The following is a 19361-nucleotide window of genomic DNA, read 5'->3' as shown; positions in this document are numbered from 1 at the left end:
TGGTCCTGCCTCCAATTCTGTGTGGCCTTGATGTAATCAATAACTGCCTGGCATACGTCTAATTCATGCAGGGCCCGTTCTTTATCATTTGAGGGGTTCTCGCAAAATGAGGGCAAGACTATGTCCTGGTTTAGGTTCTGTACCGATGCAATTTTGGGCAAAAAGGTGGTATCTAGTCTCATGATTAGTCGATCCTCCCAGATTCGTAGATATGGATCTCTGATGGATAGAGCCTGTATTTCACTTATTCATTTAGCTCTAGTGATAACCACTAGGAATGCTACCTTCATGGTTCGATATGAAATGAGCATTTCCTGGCTCTGGGCAAAGGGATCTGAGCAAAGAGACCGGATGACAAGGCTAAGATCTTATGGGGGGGGACTAACCTCCTGATTGTGGGACGTAACCGCTGAGTTGCCCTGATAAATCTTATTATCCGGTGGGAAGCCAGGGGGTAATCGAGAAAAGGAGCTTAATGCCGAAATCTGGACTTTCAGCGTGCCAGGCCTAAGTCCTTTATTAAAGCCTGCTTGAAGGAAATCTAGTATTTTTGGGATGTCTGGTTTTCCTTCTGCTGAGTAGGACCTGCCACAATCCAGACAGAATCTTTTCCAGATCTTGTGGTACATGGCGGAAGTTATGGGCATTCTGCTGGCCTGAATAGTGCACATGACCTGATCTGACAAACCTCGAGCCTTCAACATGTACCGTTCAGGATCCAGGCTGATAGGTGAAGCCTTCCTGGGTCTTGATGATAGACTGGCCTTTGGTGAATGATGTCTTCCCTCTGTGGAAGCAGAACTGGTTGATCCTCTGCCATAATCCCCAGGAGTGGAAATCAGCTCCTTTTCGGCCAATAAGGTGCTATCAGTAGAACTCTTGCCTGATCCTCCTGTATCTTTCTGAGGATGGCTGGAATGAGAGGTATTGGTGGAAAGGCATAGGAGAGAGATCGACCCCACTTCTAACTTAGAGCGTCCACACCCTCTGGATGGTCCAATGGATTCAGAGAAAAGAACCTGTCCGTCTTCGTATTTTTACTGGTTGCGAAGAGATCTATGTGCGGTCTTCCCCAGTGCTGGCATAGGCTCTGGAAAATTTCTGTGTTCAGCTCCCACTCCGTGGGACAGATCTTTCACCTGCTCAAATAGTCTGCCATAGTATATTGGGATCCTTCGAGATGGACGGCTGTTATCGATAGAACTGTTTTTTCTGCCCAGGAAAAAAAATCTTCTTTGAAAGGTCCGGGAGTCTCCAATGTCTGGTTCCCCCTTGATGCCGCAGAAAGGATACCGCCGTCACATTGTCCGATAAAATCTTGACATGTTGGTCTTTCAGTCGGGCTCGGTTTCTTCTTAGGGCCTCCCATATGGCGTAAAGTACCTTGTAGTTGGAGGAGCTGGACCGCATGTTTGCCAGCTATTCCCCCTGAAGAATTCTGCCTTCTAGATGTGCACCCCAACCCCATTTGCTGGAGTCAGTGGTGATTACGACGCATGGGAAGGTGATCCAGGGGACACCTTTCCTTAGGTTCTCCTGCTGCATCCACCACTTTTTCCAGCCGGGGACAAGGATATTTTCTTGTCTAGGGAGGACTGGCGACAATCCCAGGCGGCAAGGACTTCTTTCTGTAGAGTTCTTGAGTGGAAGTGAGCCCATCGGACACAAGGGATGCAGGATGTCATGAGCCCCAGACCGTGCATTGCGGCTCTGATGGAAACGCGACCTTTCTGAAGCCCCTTCATAATGTCTCGTATTTTCCTGTTTCTGGTGGCAAGAAGGAAGTCCTGCTTCTGGAGTCCAGTACTACTCCCCAAAAAATCTCTTTTTCCTGGCACCAAGTCCGATTTTTCTTTGTTTATAATCCAGCCTAGGAACTCTAAAACCTCTATTGTCTTCTCCTTGTGACGCTGCAATTCTTCTATTGATCTTGCCACCAGGAGAAAGTCGTCCAGATATGGGATGATGATTATTCCCTGATTTCATAGGAATGCTACCACCTCCGCGATTAGCTTCGTAAAGACTCGAGGCGCCGAGGCCAGGCCAAACGGAAGACACTGGAACTGAAAGTGGCAGGTCCGATTCTGAAGTTTTACTGCAAACCTCAGGAATCTCTGTGATGTTGGGTGAACTGGTACCTGATAGTAGGCACTTTTCAGGTCTAGAGTACACATCAGGGCATTCTTGTCTATCAGATGGACTGTGGATCTGATTGACTCCATCCGAAACCTTTTGTATGCGACCCAGGCGTTTAAGAGCTTTAAGTTTATAATGGTGCGGGATTCTCCGGATGGTTTTGTGATGGCGAACAGAGACGAATAGTGACCCGAACCCATTTCTGCCCGGGGAACCGGAATTATCACGCCGGAGTTTGCCAGGTCTGTTACGTCAACCCACATCTGGGAGTTGTTTTTTACCCTGAGGGGAGAAATGGATCTTTCAAGGGGAGGGGACAAAAATTCTATTTGGTAACCCTCTGATATTGTTCTCAATACCCACTGACTTTTTGTGATCCGAGACCACTGGGTACCGAATTTCCTGAGCCGCCCCCCTATGTTGGTATAGTAATGTCCTTCTGGATCTCATGCGTGATCCAGAAGTGTGAGCTCTTGATTTTCCGGCTCTAGAGTGGGTGCTATTGTAGGGACCCCACCTGGGAACTCCCCTGGTATCTATAGTACTGCTGTCTTCTAAATCCATCAGGTCTACGAAATGGCTGATCTCTAGGCTTTTTTTTCCTCTGGGAACCCCTTTTTTATATCGGATGCTTGTACCAGTATATCGTCTAATGCTGGGCCAAAGACCTTTAACCCAGAGAAAGGAAGGGCACAGAGCTTGGTTTTAGAGGAGCCGTCACCTGACCAGGTCTTTAACCAAATAGCTCTGTGAGCCGAATTTGAAAAAAAGCCATTTCGGGCAGAGAATCTCATGGATTCCGCCGATGTGTCAGCTAGGAAGGCCGTGGCTGACTTCATAATCGGAAAGGGAGCTATAATTTCTTCCCTTGGGGTTCTATTAGTCAAGTGTTCTTCTAACTGCCCCAGCCACAAAAACATATATCTTGCTACCGAAGTAGCTGCTACATTTGTTTCAATTAAGGCTGCTGATGTCTCCCAGGCCCGCCTTAGTAGGTTATCCGCCTTCCTATCCATGGGGTCCTTCAGACTAGAGGTGTCCTTGAAGGGGATAGATGTTTTCCTGGCAACTATAGCTACCGGGACATCAATTTTGAGAACTTCATCCCACACCTTAATGTCCTCAGGGTCAAAGGGGAGATGTCTCTTAAAGTCTCAGGACATCACGAGGCGCTACTCCACCTCTTCACACTCCTCCAGGACCATAGCTCGCACATGGTCGTTCACCGGGAATACCAGTTGTTTTTGTGCCCTAAGGCCCCCAAACATCATGTCCTGTCTGGACTGAGGCTTCTAGACCTCCTCTATCTGCATTGTCTCTCTGACAGCCTGTATCAGATTATGCGTATCATCACAGGAAAAGAGGTATCTTCTCCCATACTCTGGTTCATTAGCGCACACCTCGCCTTCTTCCTGATCCGACCCCGGGGAGTAGGAATCCTCCTCTGAGCTAAGCACCATCTCCCATCTGGTCCGCTTTGCACTGGGACCTGGACTGGCTGGTTGCCACTGGGAAAAGGTGGCCATGGAAGCCTGAACTTCCTCTCGAATCAGTGATCTCATCTCTGATAGGAGAGACGGCTGTTCGTCCTTCATTACTTTGGCCGTACAGGTGTTGCACAGTATCTTTTTGTGCTTGCTAGTGAGCTTAACGTTGCATACAGGACACCTATTAGATTTCCATGAAGCTTTTCCCGTCTGATTGGTCGTGGGAATGGGCGCTGTTGGTTGTGCCATTTCCTGCATAGTGCACGAGAGGGACAGTCAGGGCTTTGGTCTGAGGTAGTCAGGGCTCCGGTCGGTCGGTTGCACACTGCGCACTTAACCCGTCCGGTTCGACTCTGCCCTCGTCCTCCATTGGTCCTTGAACTGTGAGCTTCTGCACGGTCAGGAAGGGCGCTGCTGCCTGCCTCGGTTACCGCGCTCGTTTGTTCAGAGCGCCCGCTGGCTTGTATTTCCGGCGCTCTGACGTCACCGGATGTGTGCCGCGATCCCCCTTCACTCAACTTACGGTCCACGCGCTGCGGCCGGCATCGGAGCTGAGATCCTCCGCTGCAGAAGGAAGCAGCTCTACCCAGGGGGCTCGTCCCTCCCTGGTCTCTGCGGCTGAGGGACCCCCAACCCAGGAGGGTTTCAGCACCGGGGCTGCTTGACAGTAGGAAGGTTTGGCCAGGGCGCCCTATCCCCCTGGGCCCCTCCGGTAAGAGGAGTCCTCTTGTGTGTCCCTCCGTGCAGGGACAGGAAGAAACAATGAGGGAATGTGGGTGGGGAATGTTTTTAACCTCTTGTGTGCTCTTCCTGTCCCTGCAAGGAGGCAAAGGACGTCCTCCCTGGTGCTGTCAGGAGGGACGTCCTGGAAAATCTAAATAGTTGTAGCGGCTGGCCCTCCATTTTTATGCATTATGTCTGATAATAATCACTAAGAGTAACTAAACATTTGAGATAAAAAATTTTGAATTTTATATTTGTGTCACTTATATTGTTTGTAGAACGTGGTGTGATGGTGGAAAGCCAGTACCTAATGCTCCTGGAGAAGTGTACTACTCCAAAAACAGTAGCAAACACAAGGCCTATGCTTTCTATTGATCTATCCTTCAGGTGTGGGAGCTCAGGAGTTGTGCACTTAAGCCATGCACACATGATCGTGATTTCACATCAGTTATTTGTAAGCCAAAATGAGAAGTGGGTGAAAAATGCAGAAGTAGTGATGTGTTTCTTTTTCACTTCTCTTATTGTTCCCCTCCTGGTTTTCGACTATAAATACTGATGTAAAATATGGATCAAATAAGTATAGTGTGAACGAAGCCTTATTGTGAGTCTTGAGAGATTGGCAAGGATCTGAGGACCCGGACCATATGGACCTGGACCACATTGATCTTCAGACAATTAAAAGTGATTTAATAAAATTGTCTCAAACATGTGGTTACTCTTTGAATGTCTGAGATAATTTTTTTTTCACAGAATAAAAATGTCAGAAAAATTATGTTTTTTATATATGAGAACGGGACTAGACTACAACGCGATGTCACACTAGATGAAATCTACGGTATTACATGCAAAACACAATGAACCTAGTTTGTTTTAGCCACGTTTATTGGTGCAGCTGGGCCTAGTCAACAAAACTGTTAGGCCAGTACATAGGATGACCCTGTGTTTAATCCACCCCCACCCCGCATAGAAAGACAAAGGGGAACAGAAAAAAAAAATACATACGTGGCAACAATTTGTAACAAACATTTGTCTATAATAGAGACCATACTGCATTTCAGTTTGCCACAAATAAGTAGCAGGGCAAAGTAAAAAATAAAGATGCAAGCCTTCATCCCTCACCCACTAAGAAGTAAGGCACTTCACATCTGATTTAACAATAGGAAGAAATATTCATAGTTCTAAAAATTGGTGCACTAAAAGTTTTATAAACCAACAACTATACTTATAGTGGTATAACATACATCCTGAGGTGTCTTTGTAGAGTTTTCTTAGGAACTTCTGAAATAAAATGGTCATTGGGCATACTTTCAGGATAAAGCCTGTTGCACAGAACACTCGGATGACAAACCATCGATAATAGGATAGGGCTGCATGGTGTCAATTGTCAAAAAAGAAAAATATCCACACACGTTTAGTTGCAGGCCATTCTATGCCACCATGAAGCCCTAGTCATATAGTACTGCATTAAAAGAATTCAGTAACTGTTTGGCCCATACAGTTAGCACAAACCCATAGGGTTTAAGGACAGATTTATAGTTCATCTCTGGAGTGGCGCAGGACAAAGTTCTGCAATGTGTCCAGATCTCTGGCTCCTTCATGTTCACCAATTTTGTCCCCGGCACGGAAGAGTAATAAAGATGGATAGCCTCGTACCTATTGAAGAAAAATTCAAGTGCGATTTAGCAAAGGGAACAAAAACAGCATCTAGTAGTGATGGTTCATATTACAATATGCATCTGTGTAACGAAGTATGCAGTTGGAAACTGGCTGAAAAGCAAACCATATTTTAACCCCTTAGTGACAGAGCCAATTTGGTACTTAATGACCAGGCCAATTTTTACACTTCTGATCATTGTCACTTTATGAAGTTATAGCCCTAGAACACTTCAATGCATCCCACCGATTCTGAGACTTTTTTTTCGTGACATATTGTACTTCATGCTAGCGGTAAAATTTCTTCGATATAACTTGCTTTTATTTATGAAAAAAAAACAGAAATTTGTCAATAAATTCTGAAAATTTAGCAATTTTCAAACTTTTACGTTTTGTACACTTAAATCAGAGAGTGGTGTCCCACAAAATAGCTAATAAATACCATAACATTTTCCACGCCAGCTTTACATCAGCACAATTTTGTAAACAAATTTTTTTTTGTTAGGACGTTATAAGGGTTAAAAGTTGACCAGCAATTTCTTATTTTTCCAACAAAATTTACAACACCTTTTTTTTTTTTTTTTTTTTTGTTTTGTTTTAAGGACCACCTCACATTTGAAGTGAGTTTGGGGTTGTAAATTTTACAGAAAATACCCTAAAGTGACACCATTCTAAAAACTGCACCCCTCAAGGTGCGGAAAACCACATTCAAGAAGTTTACTAACCCTTCATGTGCTTCATGAGAGCAAAAGCAATGTGGAAGGAAAAAACGAACATTTTACTTTTTTCACAAAAAATTTACTTTAGGAACTAATTTTTTTTTTATTTTCACAAGGGTATCTGGGGAAAATGACCACAAAATTTCTTGTGCAATTTCTCCTAAGTACAGAGATACCCCATATGTGGGGGAAAGCCATTGTTTGGGTGCATGGCAGGGCTCAGAAGGGAGGGAGCACCGTCTGACATTTTGAACGCAAAATTGGCTGGAATCAATGGTGGCGCCATGTCGCGTTTGGAGACCCCCTGATGTGCCTAAACAGTGGAAACCCCCCAATTTTAACTCCAACCCCAACACACCCCTAAACCTAGCCCAACCCCTAACGCTAATGGAAAAATGGAAATACATTTTTTACTTTATTATTTTTACTTACTTAACTAATGGGGTGATAAAGGGGGGTTTGATTTACTATTTTTTTTTTATTTTGATCACTGTGATAGGGTCTGTCACAGTGATCAAAATGAATCAATAAGAAAAATTTCCTATTGTTGCCAGGTGCCAACCGGAAGATCTCGGCGGGCGCACTGAGCATGCGCCCACCATTTTCTCCCAGAAGATGCTGGCGGCCCCGGGGACACCATGGGGGGTTGCAGGGACAATGGAGGTACCAGGGGACCCTATTTCTCTCTCCTCTGATGTGCGATCACATCAGAGGAGAGAGAAATTAAATGAAAAAATGAGACTTTTTTGCGGTCACCATTAATAAAGGTGATTGCAACACTGGGGTTGGTAAAAACAGACCCGAATCATGTTCTCTGGGGTCTCAGCTACCCCCCGGTAGCAAAGACCCCAGAGATATTCCAACTCTGGGGGGCGCTATGCACTTATTCCTCAGCTCTGTTAAAAAGCGGCGCTGTGGCTTAAGTACCCTTAACTGTCGCAGTTATAAGGCGTATTGGCGGTCGTTAAGTGGTTAAAGATATCCTTTATTTTTTTTTCATTGTACAGTAGAAATTCGCATTTCCTTTTTGGAGCAGAAACTCTTCAAAAGCCACAGAGTATTTAAAAAACAACAAATTTAAGAATTGGAGAGCTGAAAAGGAACCTGTCACCTGTTACCTGTTTTGGTCGCTATAAGATGCGACCACCGCCTTTCATCCCCCAATCCGACCTGAATCATAAGAAGAATAAGTTTTATTATACTCACCCAGGCGGTGGTCCGATAGGTGTCGCAGGTCCGGGTCCAGTGCCTCCCATCTTCTTGTGACGCCACCCTCCTGCTTGCTTCATCTCTCTCCAGCATCAGGCTTCTGCGCAGGTGTACTTCTCTGCCATGTTGAGGGCAGAGCAAAGTACTGCAATGCGCAGGTGCTGGGCCTTTCTGACCTTTCCTGCAGCCTGCCCACTGCAGTACCTTGCTTTGCCCTCAACAGGGCAGAGAAGTGCGCCTGCGCAGGAGCGCAATGGCTGGGAGCGACGATGCAAGCAGAAGGACGGTGTCGCAAGAAGATGGGAGGTGCTGTACCCGGACCTGCAACACCCATTGGACCAGACGGCACCCACCCCCGGGTGAGTATAATAAAACTCATTTTTCGTATGTTGCAGGTTGGACCGGGGGCTTATCTACAGCATTCTAGAATTCTGTAGATGAGCCCTGAAAGGCAGTGGCCGCATCTTATAGTGGCCAAAAGAGGTGACAGGTTCCCTTTAAAACAAATGACAGCCCAGTGTCAACACACCCAGAAGTTTCAAAACTTGAAGTCTCCCCGATCAACTCCCACCTCGTCCTCAGGAAGAAAATACTAAGCACAGTGCTCCAATGCAAACCGCCATTCTTTCGAATCGAGTATTTCCATCTCTTAAAAGGAAGCCTGACAGCTGATATATGCTGCCTATGGATCTTTATCAGACACGTATTTCAGCAAGGTATGCTTGACTCTTAAACGTGACATTTCAGATAAATACATACCTTTTTAGCCATCCACAGACAGATACACACGGGAGACTAGTTGGACAGACAGGTCCCTGCCAGCTTCTCCCCACCCGCTGCCAGGTCTCTCCCTATACATGTATCCAGGTAGAGACCTGTCACTCAAGGGAAGCCGGTGGGGCTAGCTGCTGAGAACCTGCCTTTCTGACTAGTCACCCCTGCAGCTTGGTCCCTGCCGGCTGCTAAAATATGTATTAATCTGAAACGCTGCAGTATTTCAGAGTCAAACACTGATGGCTGAAATCACGCAGCCAGTGCACGATATATGCTGCCTGTGGATCGGGCAGCATGCATCAGCTGCCAGGTTCCCCTTAAGTTAAGATATACTGCCAAGCCAAAGGTCTTCTGCATCTTTGTTTCAGCATCTCCCATGTCTATATGATATATCTAAAGTTTTCTAAACAGTTACTCTTAAAACACCCCATGGTTTTATATAAGTTCTGTGACAATAAATGGAGTACATATATAGCTCATATTGATATTTTCTACTCGTCAGATCCCATTCCTCAGTTTTGTCATTGAAGGTGACAGTGCAGTGCTTCTAAGGCTATGTGCACACGCTGCGGATTTACCTACGGGTTTTTCCATGCGGAACCGCAGGTAAAGTGACCTGCAGTTTTCCTGCAGTTTGGCTAGCGGTTTCACACCGTTAACATAGTAGAGGAATAGCAGCGGAATCCGCAGAAACAATTGACATGCTGCATAAATCGCAGCAAAACCTCGCGGAAAAAAACGCAGCGTGAGCACAGCGGTTTTTAAAACCCATAGGGTTACATGGTACTGTACCATGTCTGCGGAACTGCTGCAGTTCCACAGGGCCAAAAACACTGCGGAACCGCAGCAGAATCCGCTGCGTGTGCACATAGCCTTACACTACTGATGCATAGCTTGCATTCGGTAGTCTGGCTTCTTTCATGCCGCTCCAGGATTGCTCAAAGCTGTCAAATGTCCAGCACTGGCCAATCCAAGAGCTGCAGAATGATACAAGATGGGGGGCACCAGGTATGTACTCAGTATTTTATCAGTCATCAGCCACTGGAAAATTTTGATATTAAATCAGAAGTTGCTTTAAAAAAAAAGCAATACTGTATTATTAAAGCAAATAAGGCTGTGTGCCCACATTGCGCTTTTTACGTGTTTCCACCACGTTTTTCCCGCAGCAGAAACGCTTAAGAAACGCATCCCTGTGCATTCCTATGGGATTCCGCAGTTGCTGTGTCCGCGCTGCGGATTTTACCACTGCGGAATCGCATAGCAGTAATATCCGCAGCATGTTCATTATTTCTGCGAAATCGCGGCGATTCCACCTCTATAGGATTGCATTGAAACGCTCACTTTACGCATGTGGCTATGCCCACCTCTCTCCTCCATGCCCTGGGTACCATAATCCTGTTAAAAATAGAATTAAAATAAAAAACAAACAAAAAATTAAAAAAAAAAAAAAAAAAAAAAAAAAAAAAATCGGGATATACTTACCTTCTGATGGCCCCCGGAGCCCTGCCGCCTCTCACCACGCTGCCGGCATCTTCCGGTCCCAGGTATGCATTGCACGAATCTCACCTGAGATGACGTCATGGTCTGGCGAGCGTGATGTCACAAAGGTCCTTCGCACAAAGCATCCCTGGAAGCGGAACGTACTGGGAGCGCCACTGAGGAGATCAGGGGCCGTCAGAAGGTGAGAATAACCATATTTTTTTTATTATTTTATCTTTTACTATTGATGTTGCATAGGCAGAATCAATAGTAAAAAGTTGGTCACTCTTGTCAAGCACTATGCTTGACAAATGTGACCAACCTTTCAATCGATTTTCAAAGTGATGCTTCAAATCACTTTTAAAGCGCAAGCATTCTGCAAGCTAAAAACGCTTGCAAAACACTTGTGTTTTGTGGGAAAACGCATGTGAATTCCGCATGCGTTTTACCCGCAGCAGGGAGTTGTAGAAATGCATCGGATATTTCCGCAGCATTTCTGCAACGTGGGCACTTAGCCTAAAGGTTTCTATGTTTTATTTTCCTCAGTTCTTCGCCATTATCAAAATTCTATCCGTTTGCATGGAAACAAAGCAGCTTGAATTTATTAACCATCTAAGAAGTGTACATATCTGTGTTCAGCCTAGGTAGTCCTGAACCAAAAGCAACCTGAAATCTTAGCAGTCAGTGTAACAGTAAAAAGTTACAACTCATTTTAGATAATTAAATAGAAAAGAAAAATTTACCATTACATAATTAACCTTCCCGCTGTAGCCATTTAAAATTTTTGTTGTTTCATTTTTCTTCCCAATATAACTATTTTGTATACTTTTGACAACATGGCTGCACCAGAGCCAATTTTGAATGACACCATTCATTTTACAATATAATTGACACCATTCATTTTACAATATAATTTGTTGAAAAAAAAAAAAAACTATTGCAATGAAAACACACAAAAAAAAAACATTGTTTTTACAAAGGGTGGCAAAAACAACCTTGAAATTTGCATTAAAATGAAAAAAACAAAACAAAACAATAATTTTGTCTGTTTCCCAATTTTCTGAAACCCATAACTGTGACTGCATTTTTTTTGTATGGCACGTTTTTTGTGATACGTATGTTTGGAGCCCTTGTTGCATACTTAAAGGAGGGACTGAAACCAATTTTTCCCCCCTCCCTCTCTATAGGCTTTAATAAAGGGTTAATCATATACTTTGATAGATCGCACTTTAATAAATGTGGCATCAAAAATAAAAAATATGTAAATTTGTATTTTTTTTTCTAAACTGAACAAGGTAGGGTCGGGGTTAGTGATTGTAAAAATTAAAATTTTATTTTAAAAACAACCTTTTTACAATTGGACTGTCATAGTGAGCTTAAGGCCGGGGTCACACTTGCGAGGAATACGGCCGAGTGAGAGGCGCTAAAAGCACGCATTAGACACGGACCAATGATTCTCTATGGGGTCCCTCGCACCAGCCGTATATTTCTCATCCGTATTCTACGGTCCGTGCCAGTCGCAGCATGCTGCGATTGTCAGCGTACTACAGCCGTAGTACGCCAATGCAAGTCTATAGGTGCGCAAAAAATACGGATTACACACGGACCACACATGTGACTTGCGAGAAATACGCACCCGGTGTCTTTTAGAAACCCTGTCATAGGGCTCCATTATATGTCCATTTTGCAAGCCTGCGAGAAAATCTCGCCATACGGATGCCATACGGATTGCATACGGATGCTGACATGGGCAAAATACGCGACCACACCTTGATTACGGATGACATACGGAGCACTATTTAGGGGTCTGTCATCCGTATTACGCAAGTAAAATACTGAACGTACTTTGCGTCGGTTAGTGTGACCCCGGCCTAAAAGCCGCAGAGCTGTCAAAAATGAAACGCCCAATAGTATATGAAAATGGGTGGCAGAAATTGCCTATTTCTCTACAGTGGAGAAATAAAACAAAAACAAAACTGCTACTATGTGTAGGAATATATGGTGCATAATGCTAAGATTTGTTAAAAGGACCTCTTTAAATAGAGAAAGCAGAAACTGGAGCAAGCTCCAGTCGCTGCTGCTTACCGGCATGGTACAGGTTCAGCGCCTGAGTCTGCTGAATACATGGGGATCGAATGTGGGATGTACTACTGCCTTCTACACTGAAAAGTCATTAAAAAGACAACCAGAAAAACAAAGCCCAAACTAAACTTACAGTTGTGGCCAAAAGTATTGACACCCCTGCAATTCTGTCAGATAATACTCAGTTTCTTCCTGAAAATGATTGAAAACACAAATTCTTTGGTATTATAATCTTCATTTAATTTGTCTTAAATGAAAAAACACAAAAGAGAATGAAGCAAAAAGCAAAACATTGATCATTTCACACAAAACTCCAAAAATGGGCCAGAAAAAAGTATTGGCACCCTCAGCCTAATACTTGGTTGCACAACCTTTAGCCAAAATAACTGCGACCAACCGCTTTCGGTAATTATCAATGAGTTTCTTACAATGCTCTGCTGGAATTTTAGACCATTCTTCTTTGGCAAACTGCTCCAGGTCCCTGATATTAGAAGGGTGCCTTCTCCAAACTGCCATTTTTAGATCTCTCCACAGGTGTTCTATGGTATTCAGGTCTGGACTCATTGCTGGCCACCTTAGAAGTCTCCAGTGCTTTCTCTCAAACCATTTTCTAGTGCTTTTTGAAGTGTGTTTTGGGTCATTGTCCTGCTGGAAGACCCATGACCTCTGAGGGAGACCCAGCTTTTTCACACTGGGCCCTACATTATGCTGCAAAATTTGTTGGTAATCTTCAGACTTCATAATGCCATGCACACGGTTAAGCAGTCCAGTGCCAGAGGCAGCAAAGCAACCCCAAAACATCAGGGAACCTCCACCATGTTTGACGGTAGGGACCGTGTTTTTTTCTTTGAATGCCTCTTTTTTCTCCTGTAAACTCTATGTTGATGCCTTTGCCCAAAAAGCTCTACTTTTGTCTCATCTGACCAGAGAACATTCTTCCAAAACGTTTTAGGCTTTTTCAGGTAAGTTTTGGCAAACTCCAGCCTGGCTTTTTTATGTCTCGGGGTAAGAAGTGGGGTCTTCCTGGGTCTCCTACCATACAGTCCCTTTTCATTCAGACGCCGACGGATAGTACGGGTTGACACTGTTGTACCCTCGGACTGCAGGGCAGCTTGAACTTGTTTGGATGTTAGTCGAGGTTCTTTATCCAACATCTGCACAATCTTGCGTTGAAATCTCTTGTCAATTTTTCTTTTCCGTCCACATCTAGGGAGGTTAGCCACAGTGCCATGGGCTTTAAACTTCTTGATGACACTGCGCACGGTAGACAAAGGAACATTCTGATCTTTGGAGATGGACTTGTAGCCTTGAGATTGCTCATGCTTCCTCACAATTTGGTTTCTCAAGTCCTCAGACAGTTCTTTGGTCTTCTTTCCTCCATGCTCAATGTGGTACACACAAGGACACAGGACAGAGGTTGAGTCAACTTTAATCCATGTCAACTGGCTGCAAGTGTGATTTAGTTATTGCCAACACCTGTTAGGTGCCACAGGTAAGTTACAGGTGCTGTTAATTACACAAATTAGAGAAGCATCACATGATTTTTCCAACAGTGACAATACTTTTGTCCACCCTCTTTTTTATGTTTGGTGTGGAATTATATCCAATTTGGCTTTAGGACAATTCTTTTGTGTTTTTTCATTTAAGACAAATTAAATGAAGATAATAATACCAAAGAATTTGTGTTTGCAATCATTTTCATCAAGAAACTGAGTATTATCTGACAGAATTGCAGGGGTGTCAATACTTTTGGCCACAACTGTAAATTATTTGTGAGGATGTTTTAATGCGGCACATGCACACAGTAAAATATGTAATCATAAGCACAATGGCCCTCCCCCATTAAACACATTCTATGTTAACATTGGTTTGAACTTACTGAGAATCTGTTACACAGGGATCTCTCCGCGGTGCAGTCAACTTTGGCAATTTTCACCTCACTCAAACCAGGAAAGTCCTTTTTAGAAAGATCCTCCCATGTTGGGGCAAGATGTTTACAGTGCCCGCACCTTAAAGTGACATGAAAAGGGGGAAAAAAGGTAAGTTATTGGGCTGCTTAATGGTGATAAAATGTATTTCAAATCAGTATAAATAAGGAAGAACCTGTCACCAGGTCAAAAGTGGCCAGCTTTTGCTTTTTTGCTCTTATTTTATTCCTGCTGAAGCCGCTGAGTGTTCCAGGTTTTTGGTTTTAAACCTGCCATATCGCCTTAGGCTGGGATCACACTACCGTGTGTGATGCGAGAAGCTCGCACGAGTCTCCAGCATCAACACCCGGCGCTACCTCCGGCACTCAGACCGGAGCTGCGGCTGCATAGAAAGAAATGCAGCCGCTGCTCTGGTCCAGAGTGCCGGCGGCAGCGCCGAGTGTTGATGCTGGAGACTCGTGCGAGCTTCTCGCATCACACACGGTAGTGTGACCCCAGCCTTTAAAACCCACAGACTACTACCGTGTTTCCCCGAAAGTAGGACCCCCCCGAAAGTAAGACAGGGTGGGGGTTACGGGGGGGTCCTTCAATGTAAGGCCTCCCCCGAATGTAAGGCAGGGTTGGGGGCCGCTGTGAAATGTAAGGCCCTTACCTTTGGGCCGCCGCTGTCCCCCATTGGGTCCCCAGGCTCCAGAGGTGTCCTCAGGTGCAGCTGGGCGGGTCCAGCGCTCATGGGGTTAACTCGCCGTGTTAACCCCGCAATCTGCCCAGCTCAACAGCTCATTGGCCGCCCATTCCCCACGTCACCGCCGGCCCCCGGCTCGAGCACTGATTGGTCCAGCAGCTCGGGCTGTAATTGGCCGCCCCAGCCCCACGTCACCGCTGTTTCCCTGCTGATTGGCACAGCGTTCCCTGCAGCACAGGCCTTCCACACCCACAGCCGCACCGCAGAGGAAAACGTCCAGCATTTAAAAACCAAGTAGGGAAACATGTACTGTATAGGGTATGGGGCTGTGTGCAGTGGGATACGGCACTGTTATGGGGTGTGGGGCTGTGTGCAGTGGGATACGGCACTGTTATGGGGTTTGGGGCTGTGTGCAGTGGGATACGGCACTGTTATGGGGTATAACAGCATGTTAATAAATGTTAATTTATTGGTTAAAAAGAAATTGTCATTTTTTTTCGGCTAATGTAAGACCTCCCCCGAAAGTAAGACAGGGTGGGACTTTTTGGGGTAAAATTAATGTAAGACAGGGTCTTACTTTCGGGGAAACACGGTACGTACTGCCAATGCTTCTACTGGACACAGCAATCACATGATCTCCGGGTAGCTGACTGGTAAACCACAGCTGCTGGGTCATAGTAGACACAGATCAGCAACTCCTGTCAGGCTGATTTCCCCTATAAAATGGGGCTCCCATGGATGCCCCAGTTAAAATTTATTGTGCGTTTTACCACTTTATCATCTATTAGCCAACAAAGTATATATAAAATAAAAAACAAGTTCCACAAAGCTCCCCTTTGATTTGTTTTCCCCCAACTAAAATGCACTTACATATACAAGTATCTATGCTAAAAAAAATTTTTTTTAATCTATTTTTTATTGTTCATGTTTCATAAAAAAATTGTATGTCATCTTTCCCTTTTTAAATGTACACCAAGACAGCACTGAAAAAAAAGTGATTTCTTCCACATTAAAAAATGATCTCATTCAACCACTTAAGAAAAAAAAATATATATGTTGCTCATTAACCACTTCACCCCCGAGCCTGTTTTCACCTTCACGTCCAGGCCACATTTTACAATTCTGACCGCTGTCACTTTATGTGGTAACAACTCTGGAACGCTGATGATACTTTTTTCGTTAGATTATTGCACTTCATGATAGTGGTAAATTTTCTGCGATATGGCATTTATTTGCAGAAAATAAAAAAACATGGAAATTTGATGAAAATTTTCAAGCTTTAAAAGTTTTATGCCTTTACATCAGAAAGTTATGCAACACAAAATAGTTAGTCTACTTTATATCAGCACAATTTTTGATCATTTTTTTTGTTAGGAAGTTAACGCCATATTGAAGTTCAGTTTTTGCTGGAATGGTTTGAAGATCTCACATTGGCAGCGCCCCAGAGGTGCCAGAACAGCCGAAACCCCCCCCATAAATGAGCCAAATTTATAAACTATACCTCTCAATGAACTTCTCTAGGGGTATTAGGGGTAATATAATCTAGTGATTATATTGACACCACGGTTGTATCACAGAATTTTTTACTATTGGGTAGTGAAGAAAAAATAACTACATTTTTACCACTAAAATTTGGTTATAGGATTTCACATTTTCACACTGGGAAATGGATAGAATTGACACAAAAATGTCTCCCACAATTTCTGCTGAAGGGAGAAATACCCCATATATGGCTGTACAGTACTGCTTAGCCATACAGCAAGAATCGGGAAGGACAGAAGGCTATGCGCCTCTCCTGGAGAGCAGATTTTCCTAGAATACTTTGCAGACTCCATATACAGAGCTCCTAAATGCTAGAAGAGCAGAATCCAACCTCAAGTGACCCCATTTTGGAAATTATACCCCTTTGGAACTTAACCTACAGGTGTATTGATGATTTTGATTCCATGGGTGCTTTCCAGAAACAAGCAGCAATGGATGTTGCTAAGTGAAAGTCTCAAATATGCTATTGCCGTGAACGTACATTGTATTTCACTGTACATTGTAGTGACCTAAGTACATCATGCCCAACTCGCGATTCTGGAGACATGCAACCGTAAATTAAGCGGGTTTTCATCGCTTCAAAAATGCCAAACACGTGGATGCTAAATGTGGATTAGACACTGTGGGGCTCAGAAGGCAGGGGGTGTTGGGATTTGCGAGTGCAGAATTCGTGGGATATCTCTGGGGGGGAGACCATAGTGCTTTTCCAGAGGCTTTGTACTACCAGCTACTAGGAAGCCCTATATTTCTCTTAACAAATGATGGACCTAAGTTGGGACTTTCTTTTTTTTTCGTAGATGGAGTTGAAACTTTTATTGCGAACATTTTACATAACGTTTGGGATCACATTTATCTGGTGCTCAACGCTGAGTACTTATATCGAGGTTTTTATCTAAATCTCCGAATGACGCGATTCAGATGAAACCGTCGTAGAACCCAGCTCATGCTTCTGGAGACACGCACCTGTAAATTAGGCAGGCTGTCACCGCTACAGAAATGCCAAACATGTGAACGCTAAATATGGTTTAAGCATACTGTGAGGCTTAGAAGGGAGAGGGGCATTTAGATTTGGGAGCACGGAATTTGCTGGATTTCTTTGGGGGGGGGGGAGCCATAGCACTTTTCCAGAGCCTTTGTGTTACCAGTAACATGGAAGCCCCCTATATTTCCATTAACAGGTGACGAACCTGCATTAACGGATGATGAACCTGAGGGCTTGCTTTTTTTTGTTGATTTAGTTGAAGCTTTTATTGGGAACATTTTACATAACGTTTGGGATCACATTTATCCTGCGCTCTACACTGAGCACTTACTTTGCATCTAAATCTCCAAGTGACATGACTCAGATGAAACCACCAATGGAGCCAGTCACTATCATGAAGCAGCAGTTACTCTGAACTCCGTCTAGCCGCTGTTCAGCATTGTACTTTTCAGAAGTGCACAAAACTGTGGCTAACCACGCTTTTATGCACGCCTAAAAAGATGGACCCCGCCAGATGAAAGGTCAAATGGAGTCCACAGTATCTCCAATCTGCCTCATTATATGGAATCTTCCACTGAAGGTTCCATCTGAATCATGTATTTCAGAGATTTACACAGAAACCCCGATGTAAGCGCTCAGCGTAGAGCACAGGATAAATGGGAGTCAAGCCTTATTGCGATCTTTGTTGAGACAGAATGGAGAAAAAAAATTAAAAAATCAGTAGTAGGTGATGAATTGGGTTTATTTATTTTTTTTGTTTACACTGTTCCTTGTGCGGTATAAGTGATTATTCTTCGGGTCGTTGCAATTACAACAATACCAGTTTTATATAGTTTATGTTTGGCTGCTATCATACTCTAAAAAACTCTTTATTGCAAAAAACAAGTTTTTGTATCCCCATACTTATTTTATTTATTTACATTTATCTTTTTGATTGCATTTTAATCCACTTTTTGTTCGGCGGTATGATAAAGAATCGTTTTCTGCCTAGTTTTTTTTTTCTTTGTATTCACTGAAGGGGTTAGGATAGTGGAATATTTTTATAGGTCGGGTCGTTCCGGATGCGGCGGTATCAAGTATGTGTACTTTTGTTTTTGTTCATAAAAATATTCATTTATATGTACATTTTTTTTAATATTTTGTGATTTTTTTTAAAACATATTTTTACAAATCTTTCCTTTACTTTTTTACTTAGTCTCTATGGGTCTTTTTTATATTTTAACTCTGCCTCTTATCGCTTATAAAAGCATGGCAATGCACAAGCATTGCTATGCTTTAGAAACGGTCAGTGCTGCACTGACACACAAGCTTGATACAGCATGCTCTGAGCATGGTGTAACAAGTTTGCTAGCTCTGGTGATTCGGATGTAGTCAGGACGACATAGGGTCACCATGGCAACAATCAGCCCCTCGCGGTGACATCGTGTCTGCCTTCCAAATGCTGCAATCGATATCGATTGCAGCTCTTAGCGGTTTAAATTGCTGGGAACGGTGTGGGCACAACTCCTAGCAGTGAATGTAGAGTGTCAGCTGTCATCAGCGTCGGCGATCACAAGTCTGCAGTCACTCTGAATGCAGACTTGTGAATCCTCAAGGTGCGCACACTGCATGCTGTAGTGAACCTCCAGTGCTGACTTTGGGAGTGTCAGGTGCATGACCGCAAGCATGCAATTTGCAAACATGCCGACGTGAGGTGCAGCCTCACTCAATGCAAAGTGTATGAAGGCTATGTGCACACGCTGCGATTTTTGCTGTGGATCCGCTGTGGTTTTGGCCGCAGCGGATCTGCAGCAGTTCTGCAGTGTACAGTACAATGTAAGTCTATGGGATTTACAATCTGCTGTGCACATGCTGCGGATTTTTAACTGCGGAAAAGCTGCGGTTTTGAATCCGCAGAAAGAAATGACATGTGACTTCTTTTCTGCGGATTCTGCTGCGGTTTACCATCTCCTCCATTGTAGA

General features: G+C 44.0%; 1 protein-coding gene across 1 annotated transcript in view; it reads right to left on the bottom strand.

Moving 5' to 3' along the window:
* Positions 1 to 5210: 5210 nt before the first annotated feature.
* TXNDC5 (thioredoxin domain containing 5) overlaps positions 5211 to 19361 on the bottom strand; it is a 35166-nt gene continuing 21015 nt past the window's right edge. The window contains exons 9-10 of the mRNA XM_073567035.1: positions 14142 to 14271; positions 5211 to 5999 (exon numbers count right to left, since the gene is read on the bottom strand). Coding sequence (XP_073423136.1) covers positions 5877 to 5999; positions 14142 to 14271 — 253 coding nt within the window. The 3' untranslated portion in view covers positions 5211 to 5876. The remainder of the gene's footprint in view (positions 6000 to 14141; positions 14272 to 19361) is intronic.

The sequence above is a fragment of the Dendrobates tinctorius genome, unplaced genomic scaffold (genome assembly GCF_039654945.1).
Source record: "Dendrobates tinctorius isolate UK_male_01 unplaced genomic scaffold, ASM3965494v1 ptg000004l, whole genome shotgun sequence".
Lineage (NCBI taxonomy): Eukaryota > Metazoa > Chordata > Amphibia > Anura > Dendrobatidae > Dendrobates > Dendrobates tinctorius.
The sequence above is the reverse complement of the archived record's forward strand: the minus strand, read 5'-3'. Positions and strand labels throughout refer to the sequence as shown.